The sequence below is a fragment of the Dipodomys spectabilis genome, unplaced genomic scaffold (assembly GCF_019054845.1).
Source record: "Dipodomys spectabilis isolate Male_0828 unplaced genomic scaffold, ASM1905484v1 ptg000080l, whole genome shotgun sequence".
Classification (NCBI taxonomy): Eukaryota; Metazoa; Chordata; class Mammalia; order Rodentia; family Heteromyidae; genus Dipodomys; species Dipodomys spectabilis.
Window position 1 is genome coordinate 576587 of NW_024870757.1, and position 13435 is coordinate 590021.

The window sequence follows — 13435 nt, forward strand, 5'->3', positions numbered from 1 at the left end:
TAGAAAACCGGAAGTGGCACTGTAGTTCAAGTGGTAAAGCACTCGCCTTGAGCTGAAGAGCTGAGGGATAGCACCCAGGCCCAGAATTCAAGCCCCACGACCGACAAAAATAAAAGAAAAAAGAAAAAAAGAAAATTTAAAATCCCCCACTACCGCCAAAGAATAATCACAACAAATGTTCAGAACTAAGGACTATCTGCTGTCAAAACTAATAACACTAGTTTAATAGAACCACTGGACACTGATGGCTCATTCTAATCATAGCTTCTCAGAAGGCTGAGATCTGAGGACTGCAGATCTGAGGAAGGCAGCCTGGTTGAAAGACTTATCACTAATGAGTCAGAAAAGAAACTAGAAGTAGAGCTGTGGCTGATGAGCAAAAAGATGAGCAAGAGCACAGGGCCTTGGGTTCAAGCTCCAATACTGGCACATACAAAAAAAGTTTTCAAACCTTACTGGAAGGGAAGGAAAAGGTGAGTGTCCAAAAAGAAATGTACTCATTACCTGACTTCTGAAATGGTAACCACAACCACTCAGGATAACACCTTCATAATAACAATTATGTATTTTTAAAAATATTATTATAGGAAGTGGCGCTGTAGCTCAAGTGGTAGAGCGCTCGCCTTGAGCTGAAGAGCTGAGGGACAGCGCCCAGGCCCAGAGTTCAAGCCCCACAACCGACAAAAAAAAAAAAAATATTATTATAGTTGGGCACTAGTGGCTCACGCCTGTAATCCTAGCTACTCAGGAAGCTGAGGATCATGGTTCAAAGCCAGCCCGGGCAGGAAAGTCCATGAGACTCTTAGCTCCAATAAACCACCAGAAAACCAGAAGTGGTGCTGTGGCTCAAGTGGTAGAGTACTCACTTTGAGCTGAACAGCACGGGGACAGGACCCAAGTCCTGTCCAGACAGTTCAAGCCCCACAACTGACAAAAAATAAAAATAAAAATATTTTTAAAAAGGCACTTGTTCTTGGGCTGGGAAGTTGGCTCAGTGGTAGAGCGCTTGCCTTGCATGCCTGAGGCCCTGGGTTCGATTCCTCAGCACCACATAAGAAAAAAGCCAGAAGTGGCACTGTGGCTCAAGTAGTAGAGCTCTAGCCTTGAGTTGAAGAGCTGAGGGACAGCACCCAAGCCCAGAGTTCAGGCCCCACGACCGGACCAAAAAAAAAAGGCACTTGTTCTTTATATTCTATCAGGAAACTATCACCATCACCAGTGCCTCATGCACATCTCCCCACTGAATCCAGGTCCATTGGTGGGGCAGAGCCCTACAGACTTCTCGCTTCCTCCCAGTGTGTGGTCAAGGAGAGGGGACAGCCACACTCAGCACATCCTGCTGGGACGGAGCTCAGGACAAACATGGCCCCCTGATTTCAGAGTTTCAAACTCCCACACCTTCCCATCTGCAGCCCAGTGTCTTTATGACTGACAGCAGGAATGAGTTACATCCGGGACACCTAGATTCTGCAGAAGCTCTGCAAACCCAAAGCACCCATACCTAGCTCAAGCCTGGCTTCAGAAAATCCTCTCCCTTGTTTCCTCATCCTCCATCTGGGCTCTCCACATGTCTCTCTGGCTGCTGGGACACCACAGCTTGCCCTGGCTCCTGATGTGCCTTGCACCTGTACTGGTTCTCTCCCACCCCCTCCCAACAACTGCGGAGCATCAGCACCAGGTCCTGATGGCCTGAGGGTGGGAGCCAGGCCTGTGGATGTGTGACCTCAGGATGCCACCTCCCCAGGAGCCACCACCTCCATGTCACCTGTCCCCTCCATGGCAGTGCGTCCTGGGAAATTCAGATCCAACCTGAAACATTCCCCCTGGGATGATCAAAAAGAAAAAAGTGGAGATACAATCACCCTATGCAACAGGGTTACTGCAGAATACAGGGCCATAGGGATTATGAGAGCCTCAACAGTAGCTAAACTTACATCATTTTTCAGTGCCAGTCCAAGGGCTTGAATTCAGGGCCTGGGCACTGTCCCTGAGGTACTCTGGTTCAGGGCTTCATGATCTGTGGAGAATAAGTCCTTAAAGGCCACACATGGGTGGATCACGCCTTGTTGCTGTCTGGCAGGGCTTCTTTTGGGTGTGAAGCCTGCGATGGCACGTGAGGTTGGAGCGCCTGCTGCACACCTTGCCGCATACGTCACACACGTAGGGGCCCTCTCCTCTGATGTGCATCCGTTGGTGGCGCACTAGATTCACCTTCCGGGAAAATGCCTTCCCGCACTCTGTGCACAGATGGGACTTGCGTTGTGTGTGGATGGCATGGTGGCTGTGGAGTTCTGAGTGGGATTTAAAGGCTTTCCCGCACTCACTACACACAAACAGCTTCTCCCCAGTGTGTGTCTTGCGGTGTATGAGTAGATCGCTGGCCTGGCTGAACACCTTCCCACAATTATCACACTTATATGCACAGCCACTGTGCACAGCCTGGTGTCCATAGAAGGAGGCAAGTGTGCTGAAGGCCTTACCACACACACACTGGAACGGCCTGTCTTCAGTGTCCACACTGCTGTGTTGGAGGAGGCTATAGGCCTGGCTGAACGCAATTCCACATTTGCTGCACCTGTGTGGCCCGAGGCCAGTGTGCACAGCCTGGTGTGCTACAAGAGTACCACGCACGCGGAAGGCCTTGCCACACGTTTCACACGCATAGGGCCTCTCCCCATTTAGTGTCCTGAAGTGCTCAGTGAGCTTGAAGGTCCGTCTGAATGCCCTCCCACACTCAGAACATGGGTAGGGCCTCTCGCTGCTATGGCTTTGCTCGTGAACCAAGAGATAAGAACGTGTGGAGAAAGCCTTCCTGCACGTGGCGCAGCGGTGTAGCTTCTCCCCAGTGTGGGTCAGCCGGTGACGCTCCAGGACCGAGGGGTAGTCGAATACCTTGCCACACTCCTCGCACTTGTGACGCTTTTCCCCAGTGTGTGCTTTGGGTGTTTGTGAGTGCAAGGGAGAACAGATGGAGGCGTTGTCACCTGCAGGGATGATGTGTGTGTTCCCACTGGAAGGACTTCCCTGAGGGGGCAACATAGGGGCTGCAGCCAGGGTGGACATCTCCACCTCAGTCCTCACCCCTGGCCCTTCACACAGGTACGGCGGGAGCCCAAGCAGGTGCTCTTGGAGGGGCTGTCCTAGGCACAGGCTCGTGGGCTGCTTCCCCATATGACCACCACCCTCCTGCTCTCCTCCACCACTGCCCTCTTCTTTGTAGACCACAAGTACCCCTTTAGCACGGCCTTCAGTGTAGCTCCACTCCCACTCCCATTCATGGGGAGCTTTCTGGATTTTCTTGTAGGAAAACTCATCAGTGCCTCCGTCCTCATGACTTTGGGATATTTTTCCCCTACCGCTGCCGGCACTGGATGGTAATTCTTTAATTACATATGCAGGAGAGGTATCTGCAAGATATAAAGTTCCCATCTGATTAATCACGCATTTAAGTATTTCACACTCAAAGAGAGAATACCACAGCAAATATCAGACACACACTGAGGAGCCGTATGAACTCTGAGAAACATAAAATCCAACATTTTAAGAACACAAAAGGAATAGGAGGGGCTGGGAAGGTGGCTCAGTGGTAGAGCGCTTGCCTTGCACGCATGAGGCCCTGGGTTCGATTCCTCAGCACCACATAAGCAGGAAAAAAAAAGCCGGAAGTGACACTGTGGCTCAAGTGGTAGAGTGCTAGCCTTGAGCTGAAGAGCTGAGGCTGTGACAGCGCCAAGGCCCAGAGTTCAGGCCCACGACCAGACCCCCCCCCCCCCAAAAAAAAAAAAAAAAAAAAAAGAAATGCAGCTTTGCGGGGCACCTGTGGCTCACGCCTGTAATCCTACCTACTCTGGAGGCTGAGATCTGAGGATCATGGCCCAAAGCCAGCCTGGGCAGGAAAGTCCCTGAAGCTCTTATCTCCAATAAACCACCAGAAAACCAGAAGTGGCCCTATAGCTCAAGTGGTAGAGCGCTAGCCTTGAGCTAAAGAGCTGAGGGACAACGCCCAAGCCCAGAGTTCAAGCCCCACGATCGGACCCAAAAAAAAAAAGGAATAGGATTCTTTCATTGGAAAGTTGATCATATGGAATCCAAATTAAGAGAAGGTAAGCTGGGCAATGGTGGCTCACACCTGTAATCCTAGCTACTCAGGTGCCTGACATCTGAGGATCATGGTTCAAAGCCAGCAAAAGTACCAGAGACTCTTATCTCCAATAAACCACCAGAAAACCAGAAGTGGCACTGTGGCTCAAGTGGTAGAACACTAGCCTTGAGCTGAAGAGCTGAGGGACAGCACCCAGGCCCAGAGTTCAAGCCCTACAACCAACCAAAAAGAAAAACAGAAAATGTAAGCTTCTTGTCAACTAATGAGGAAATATGCATCCTGAGCAAGTCTGGGTGGACAGGAACACAGGATATTGCCCCTTGGGTCCCATGGAACACCTAACTACCAAAAACCATATGGTGATATCATAACCAAAGAGAAAAAAAGCTACTTATACCATACTGATTATGTACAAATAAACGCCACGTCTCACACAACATGTTGTAATGATTCAGAACCCATAGCACTTTACAGCCTGAATTAACAGGCAATATCCAATTACAAAGCAGAGGGGGGTGGGGGAAGACTTAGAATGCAATACAATAAAGAAAAGAAACAGCAGAGCATAGTGGCTTATGCCTGTAATCCTAGCTAGTCAGGAGGCTGAGATCTGAAGATTGAGGTTCAAAGCCAGCCCAGGCAGGAAAGGTCCTGAGACTCTTATTCCAGTAAACCACTCAGAAAACCGGAAGTGGCTTTCTAGCTCAAGTGGTAGCTAGTCTTGAGCTGAAAAGCTAAAGGACAGCACCCAGGACCAACAACAAACAAAGAGAGAGAGAGAGAGAGAGAGAAAGAGAGAGAGGGGAAGGAGGAAGGGAGGGAGGGAGGAAAAAAAAAGAATAAACAAAACACCTGGAGTATGTGCTCTAAACTGCCTACGGGCACTCATAGCAGAATGTAACATGAACAGGAGATATCTGGCACTTATGCTGCACAATACAGGCTGATGACATTTAGATGCTAGGCAAGTTAACAGAGAATAGTAACCCAGGATAAAGCAAACAAGGGGGCTGGAAGGTGGCTCAGTGGTAGAGCGCTTGCCTCGCATGCATGAGGCCCTGGATTCAATTCCTCAGCACCATATAAGCAGAAAAAAGCCAGAAGTGGTGTTGTGGCTCAAGTGGTAGAGCACTAGCCTTGAGCTGAAGAGCTGAGGGACAGCACCCAGGCCCAGAGTTCAGGCCCATGACAGACAAAAAAAAGAAAAGAAAAAGGAAAAAGGGCTATGAATGTGGCTTAGTGGTAGTGTGCTTGCCTAGCATGAATTCCTGGGTTCAATTCCTCAGTAACATATAAACAGAAAAAGCCAGAAGTGGTGCTGTGGCTCAAGTGGTAGAGTGCTAGTCTTGAGCAAAAGAAGCTCAGGGACAGTGCCCAGGCATTGAATTCCAGGACTGGCAAAAAAAACAAAAAACAAAAAGCAAAAGAACTTGTGTTAGAGAAAAAGCACAAAATATGAGAAGTGGAATGTCCAGCCATAGCTTTAGGTGTGCATCTGAAGGAAATGAAGTCAACATAGAAAACAGATGCTGGGGTACCTCACACCAACCATTAGCTGGAGAGCCAGCCTGGGCCGCAGGGAAATATAGTGGAGACACAGAATGGCATATTACTCTGCAGGACAGGGCACAAGTGAGGACATTCTAAAGTCCTTTAGGGCTCACAGCAGTGACACTTCGGTTTTCCTACAGAAAACGTCCATTTGTGCCCAGGTTCCCCAGCTCCATCTCTGCACATCTGAGCTCTTACCTGCGCACACACCTTTGGCGCCTTCCCAACCATTCAGCTCTCCTGGAGTTGTCACACGGCTCTGTGCCACCCAGGGCTCTTCCTCGAACAGCGAAATCACACTCATGCTGGGAGGGGAGACTCCTGTTTATAGAAAGACAATGTGCTGTGGCCTTTCCGGAATCTCCAGTCCCACCATTATGGGAAAAGGAGACATCACTGGGACTGGGAATGTGGCTTAGGGGTAGAGTGCTTGCCTAGCATGCATGAATCCAGGGGTTCAATTCCTTAGTACATAAACAGAAAAAGCTGGAAGTGGTGCTGTGGCTCAAATGGTAAAACACTAGGCTTGAGCAAAAGAAGTTCAGGGATAGCACCCAGGCCCAGAGTTCAAGCCCCAGGACTAGCAAGAAAGGGGGTACATCACACATGGTTGCAAAAGACAGTTCACACATTCACCAGACTGCCTCTATCTGAACACTTCAGAGGACACTTTAATGTGCAGACAGCAACGCAAAAACTACCGAGTCAGAAGCATAAGGAAATCCGTTCAAAGTCTGCCATGGGCTGAGTGTGGTGTCAGCTGTGTGTAATCCCAGCACTCTGAAGATCAGGGGCAAATTCATGGCGAGCCAGGACTACAAAGTGGAACCTTTTCTTAAAAAAAAAAAAAAAGAGAGAGAGGGAGGGAGAGAAGGAAAGGAAGGAAGGAAGGAAAGAAGGGAGGGAGGGAGGGAGGGAGGGAGGGAGGGAGGGAGGGAGGGAGGGAGAGAGGGAAAGTAAGTTTATTGGTGGGTTTGCCATAGTACTTGAGATTTATTTCGTGATGAGAGGATCTGCCTAACATGCACAAAGTCCCAGAGAAGGAAAGGAAAGAAAAGGAGAAGAGTAGAGAAAGGAAGGGAAAAAGGTGAAGGGAAAAAAGGCACAAAGCAGAATGAGAGAGAAGCCTGCCATAGCTGACATGCACACAAGTTCACTTAAGCTGTGGGACACGGAGATGCACCACTAGAGCAGGACAAAGGATGGATGTGAAAATCCAGAGGCCATGTTAGCTCATTCCCATCTCTGAGTCCACAGAGCTTTATGTCTAGTCATGGAGACTGGGGAGCTGTCCAGGCATTCAGGAGAAAACTGGGTGAAGACTAAAACTTGTGCAGGGAGGGGTCCTCACCAACAGAGTCTAGGTTCCTGTAGGTGTCCAGCATGACGTCCCTGTACAGAGCACGCTGAGCCTGGGTCAGGCACCACCACTCCTCACGGGTGAAATCCACTGCCACATCCCTGAATGTCAACTGTCCCAAAGGAGAAAATTCAACAGCATTTCACACACACATAAGCACAGCAATCAACATACCAGGGACAGAAGGAAGCTTCAGGATGTTACAGTTTGTATTGTTGTCTTTGATATGATATCAAATGGGAAAACCTACATGGAATTGCACATCCAAACATCCTTCTAAGAAAGTGAAGAAATATGACCCACTGGGTTAAAAAAGAACCTAGCCAGGCACCAGTGGCTCACACCTAGAATCTTAGTCACTAGGAGGCTGAGATCTGAGGATCACAGTTCAAAACCAAGAAGAGCAGGAAAGTCTAAGAGACTCTTATCTCCAATTAACTAAACTACCAAAAAAGACATAAGTGGGGATAGGACTCAAGTGGTAGAGCAACAGCTTTGAGCAAAAAAGCTCAGGACAGCACCCAGGCCCTAAATTCAAGCCCCAGGATTGGGGAGGAAATACAAGAGAGAGAATCCAAAGCTGCAAAGAAAACCAGCAGAAAGGTTTCATCAAGGACATAGGTACACTTGGTGGGTGATGTCCTCCTGTGCCCATGCCCAGTGGAGGGAACAGGACTGAGGGAAGACGTAGAGGACGTGACCACACATGGCAAGCAGGCACCAGCACAGTCAGCACCCAGGCTAGCTCTTTGTACAAGAAGGAGACGCCACACAGCTTTACCTGAGTCACAGCCGCCATCCCTGCTCCTTGTCTTTCCTCTTCCTCCTCCCTGGGCTTCCTCCTTAGATGATATCACTTTCCAGAAGTCAGTCCTGAGAACTGAAAATATCCCATTTAATGCTCACACACAACACGCACTTTCTGTGCCCCAGCCCCAGCCCAGGGAGGACCTCACCGTGGGGAAGATGGTCCTGTGCTGCCCACTCATGGGGTGATGGGAAATGCTGGTCCTGGGGCTGGAACTCAGGACCTGGGCCCTGTGCCTGAACTTGTTTCCTCAAGGCTGGTGCTCTACCACTTGAGCCATAGCTCCACTCTTGCTTTCTGTTGGGTTAATTAGAAGTATAAGTCTCAGGGAGGGTTGAAGAGCCAAAGCCACTGAATGAAAAAACATCAAGTACCCACCCAAAAAAAAACAATCTTTCCTGTTCAGGCTGACTTCAATCCTCCAAACTCACACCTCAGCCTCCTGAGTGTCTAGGGTTACAACCAGGGGCCCTGCTCCCTCTACTCTCCTTTTAATCAGAGACCCTACTTTCCAACTGACAAATGGTGTGCATAACTGCAAATTGTTTTCCTCTCCTCCCACTCGGGAGTGCTCCCTCATTTCCTGCACCCTGCCACCTATGTGATGTCTTGAATCCTTCAGAAGATAAATTCTGCATTTTTCTATTTGCTTTCTTCTCTGCTCTTTCCACCAATTCTTTGCAAAGCCTGCACCCCATTACTCCTTTGCCCCCTGCTGTGGAGGCTCTCTCTTCTCTTCCTGTTTTCCTGATTTCCTCTCAGTCTTTCTCCTGATGATCCTTTGCCCTCACTTTCCCACAGCCCCACCTACAGGTCCAGTGTAACAAGACCGGCCCCAGGTTCCCCTGTACCCCTCATCCCCCCAGGATAGGATGGGGAGGAGCGGCAGTGCAGCACAGGGCAGAGTAGAGGGGGAGGTGAGGTGGGTAGAGGTGAGATGGGTAGGGGTGAGGTGAGGTGGGGTAGGGGTGATTTAAGGTGGGGTAGAGATGGGGTGGGTAGGCCTAACATGGGTAGGGGTAAGGTGGATAGAGGTGAGGTTAGGGAGTGAGGTGAGATAGTAGAGGTGAGGTGAGATGGGGTAGGAGGGTCAGGTGAGTAGAGGTGAGGTGAGTTGGGTGAGGTGAAGTGGGTAGGGGTGAGGTGAGTGGGGGTGAGTAGGGGTAAGGTGATATGAGGTGAGGGGGAGTGGGTAGAGGTGAGGTGGGGTGGGTAGGGGTGAGGTGAGGTGGGTAGGGGTGAGGTGAGTGGGGGGTGAGGCGATAGGAGGTAAGGGGGAGTGGGTAGAGGTGGGGTGGGGTGGGGTGGGTAGGGGTGGGTGGGCCTAGTCTAAGGTCCGCAGTGCTCAGTGATGGAGGCTCTCCCAATGTCCTCGGAGAGGGGCCAGGAGCAGACCAGGGACGGAGTTAGGCTGCAGACCGGGCCAGGATCCGAGGACTGGGGGGGAGGGCCGGGGTCAGGGGTCGGGCGCCTGAGCCCGCAGAAGCCGGGGGCCGGGAGGGGCACGGAGGGGCCGAGGCCGCGCCCGCCTCACCCTCGGCGCGCGCGCACCGAGCCGGGGTCCGGGCGCCGGGGCCGCGCTAGGGCCGACGGAGGTCAAGGAGGACCGGCCGACGACCCAGGCCGCCGGGCAGGAGGGCCGCGCGGGGGCTCCAGGCACCCCGACCCCCGGGACGCAGACTTACTCTTCCCCGAGACTCGAGGTCCACCCCACGAACTCTCTCTCCCTCACGGCAGCTGCTTCCGGATTTGCGGGGAGCTGGGCGCGCAGCAAGGGAAGAGGGCGAGCGTGGGAGGCGGGGCAAACACTGGAGAGAACGCGCTCTGGGGGCGGGGCCATAGGGGGTGGAGCGAGGAACGAGACTCGCCTGAGAGGGGATGAGGCGAAAGGGCGGGAAGGGGCGACTCCAGAGACATCACGTGGTTTGGGGCGGAGCCAGGCGGAGGCCGAGTGGGCGGGGCCTGCCTTAGTGACAGTGCAAAGTGGGTGGAGCCAGAGAAGACTCCAGGCCTCCGAGGAGGCTGCGTTTGTGCTGGGTAACTGGCGTCCCTGGACTTTCTCTGCGTGCAGGCCTCCGGGTCCTGGCCTCACGTGCACATTGAGATCTTTAGACAGCGGCTCACACGCGTTTCTAGTCCCACAGTGTGCGTGCGTGTAAAGGAACAGTTTCTGGTCATCTTGGGTTCAGATGCTGAAGAGAAGAGCAGATAACGCTGGTGCCTGGCGCCTTTAGTCCTCACAGCTCAGGAAGCTGAGATCTGAGGATCCCGGTTCAAACCCAGCCCAGGCAGGAAAGTCTGTGAAACTCATCTCCAATAAATGACCAGAAAACTGGAAGTGGAGCTGTGGCTCATGGTGGTAAAGTGCTAACCTTGTGCAAAAAAAACTCAGACACAGCACCAGGCCCGTAGTTCAAGCCCCACAGCTGACAAAAGGAAAAAAAAATGTTTAGAGAATTGATGGACTAGAATATCATGTCGTGTATTATTCTGTTCATCCCTGCGATAATGCACAAACACACAAACAGACCATTCTCTGCGCTTGTGTGTGTTTTCCTGCAGGAGGCATCTCTGGTACAATGAGCAAAAATCACAGGGACTCAAGTTTGTGGCTGTACTGATCCCACCCGGGTGAGGTGGGAAGGATCTGACCTCCTCCTCTGCCATACCTGCCTGCTGCCCTCTACCAGAGCTATGTGGCAGTTGCCATGAATCACCATAGAAACCACACTACAGACAGAGCATACAAATGCCATACTTGTGGCAAATCTTTACAAGGAGCTCACACCTGAGGAGCCATGAGAAAATCCATACTCTACAGGAACCTACAAGTTAAAGGAATGCAGGAGGGGCTGGGAAGGTGGTTCAGTGGTAGAGTGGCTTGCCTTGCATGCCTGAGGCCCTGGGTTCGATTCCTCAGCAACACATAAGCAAAAAGAAAAAAGCCAGAAGTGGCGCTGTGGCTTAAGTGGTAGAGCGCTAGCCTTGAGCTGAAGAGCTGAGGGACAGCGCCAGGCCCAGAGTTCAGCCCCACGACCAAACTCCCCCCCCCCCAAAAAAAAAGGAATGCAGGGCAGCCTTCAACACTACTCAAGCCTGAAGAAACATGAGGAAGCCAGGCCATGAGAAAACCTACAAATACTGAGAGTTCAGAAAAGCCTCCCACGACAGCTGGGGCTTTAGAACCCATCTCAACACCCACAGAGGAGAGAACACGAGAAGGAAGGAGATAAACTACATCATCCAACCTCAGCTCCATTCTTCAAGTACAGGAGAATCCATTCATACACGCCACTCACTGGATGGCACTTGGCTTGGCAGGCAAGAGATCCTGAGTTTAAACTCCAGGAATAGCAAGAGGAGAGGGGGAGGCTCAGATTTGAGGGGGACATAGCTCCAGTGGTAGAATGCTTGCCTACCAAGCTTGAGTCTTTTCAACACCAACTCTACAAGAAGAAAGGCCTTGGCAGGCCCTGGCAGCTCAAGGGTAATTCTAGCTACTTAGGAAGCTTGAGATCTGAGGATCAGAAGACAGCCAGGGCAGGAAGGTTTACAAGACTCTTAACTCCAATGAATCAGCAAAGATCCTGAAGTGGAGCTATAGCTCATAGTGGTAGAACACCAGCCTTGAGTGAAAGAAGCTTGGGGATAGTGCCCAGGCCCTGACATGAAGAAATGATGCCTTTGAGCAGTGGTTCACTAAAGAAAAACTAGCCTGGCTGTGAAGTGTGGATGCATATTCACAGGAGGAATAGTTTGAGGCTTTAAAAAGATTGGTTGTGGGTAATCTTTTTAGTCTTCAGTAAAAAAGAAAACTGGAAAAAAAATCCTCTTTCCAAGTTTGTATCTCAAACCTGCATTTCCTAATTATAACTGAGGGAACTGAGTTCTAAGCCCCGGGGGAAAAAAGGCTTAATTAATGCTTAATTAGCTGTGATTGATAGGACTTTTGTGAGAAGACTTGCAAGGCTCTTGAGTGTGCATAATCTGTGTTTTAATGAGGTATCATATTAGGAGTGTAGGAACACTTAATCCATTGTAATTAATTTTATTAATTCCATTTATTATAGAATGGCAGGCTGGAAAGGTGGCTTAGAGGTAGAGTGCTTGCCTTGCATGGATGAGGCTCTGGGTTCTATTCCTCTGCATCACATAAGCAGAAAAAGCCTCAAGTGGCGCTGTGGCTCAAGTGGTAGAGCGCTAGCTTTGAGCTGAAGAGCTGAGGGACAGTGCCTAGACCCAGAGTTCAAGCCCACAACCAACAACAACAGTATAGCTTTTAATGTGTGAACTCTGAATGTCAATAAATGAATTAGGAACCTAGCAGTCCCCTCTCACTTTTTGTTTTCAGACAGACAATGCTAGGGAACAAAGAGGAAGCAGGGTCTCCCTAGTTTGGCCCTTCTCCCACAAGCTGGGGTCCCCCAGAGGGTAACCTCTAGTCTCAGGGTTCCAAGCTGGAAGAAGTATGGGTGAGAAGGCAGAAATTCTTGCATCAGAGTGAGAGGCTTCATGGACCAACACAGTCTTCTCCACTGCAGAGAGACATGGCAGGCCCACAGCCGCAGGCCTGGGCTCTGGGAGCCAGGTGAAGCCAGGAGCAATGGGCTGGCTCCGGAGACTCCATCTCCTCCAGCAGAGCTGCCCTGCTGACCTACATTTCCTTGAGAATATGCCCAAGAGTGGATCATTTGTATTTTGTATTTTGAGTTTTGGTCATGAACTTCCATACTGATTTCCATAGTGACTGCATTCGATGGCATTCCCACCCCATGTGAGTTCCTTATATTCTGCATTGTTGTTCTCACAGAGGAATGAAATGAAAGTTCAACATTACTTTGATTCGTATTTCTTTTACCGTTAGGGCCATTAGTTATGTCTTCATATATTTTTTAATTATTTTATTTATTTTGTCGATTATGGAGCCTGAACTCTGAGCCTGGGCGCTGTCCTTCAGCTCTTCAGCTAAAGGCTAGCACTCTACCACTTGAGCCACAGTGCCACTTCTGGATTTTTCTGTTTATGTGATGCTGAGGAATCGAACCCAGGGCTTCATGCATACAAGGCAAGCACTCTACCACTGAGCCACCTTCCCAGCCCCTCGATGAGACTCTTACCTTCAATGAACCACCAGAAAACTGAAGTGGTACTGTGAGTCAAGTGGTAGAGGACTCAGCTGAAGAGCTGAGGGACAGTGCCCAGGCCCTAGAGTTCAGGCCCCATCACCGGACCCCCCCCCCCCAAAAAAAAAAAAGAAAGTCTGTGAGAATTTTATCTCCAATTAACCACCAGAAAACTTGAAGTGGTGCTGTGGCTCAAGTGGTAGAGCGCTCGCCTTGAGCTGAAGAATGCAGGGACAGTGCTCAGGCCGAGTTCAAGCCCCATGACCAACAACAACAACAAAAATAAATGGTATTCTGGTCACATGCACACACAGGTGTGTGTGTGTGCAGGGAACCAAGTGCTGTTTGCTAGAAAATACAGCTACTACCTTCAACCAAGTACTGTTTGCTAAGAAAACACAGCTACTACCTTCGATAAGAGCTGTTAAGCCTTGGAGCCTATTGATACCCTGTTTGACAACATTGCTTGGTGCCTTCTGAAGATTCCCTAC

The 13435-nt window shown here is 50.4% G+C and overlaps 1 protein-coding gene across 5 annotated transcripts in view; it reads right to left on the reverse strand.

The window, feature by feature from the left end:
• Positions 1-1143: 1143 nt before the first annotated feature.
• The window catches only part of LOC122110680 (zinc finger protein 665-like), a 44596-nt gene continuing 32304 nt past the window's right edge, over positions 1144-13435 (reverse strand). For 2 of the 5 annotated variants that reach the window (XM_042683288.1, XM_042683289.1), the window contains one exon: positions 1144-2808. In XM_042683288.1, coding sequence (XP_042539222.1) covers positions 2035-2808 — 774 coding nt within the window. In that variant the 3' untranslated portion in view covers positions 1144-2034. Of the gene's footprint in view, positions 3408-5851; positions 5975-7004; positions 7126-7794; positions 7894-7969; positions 8171-13435 lie in introns of those variants that run through there. The other 3 variants (XM_042683285.1, XM_042683287.1, XM_042683286.1) reach the window with 3 other exon arrangements.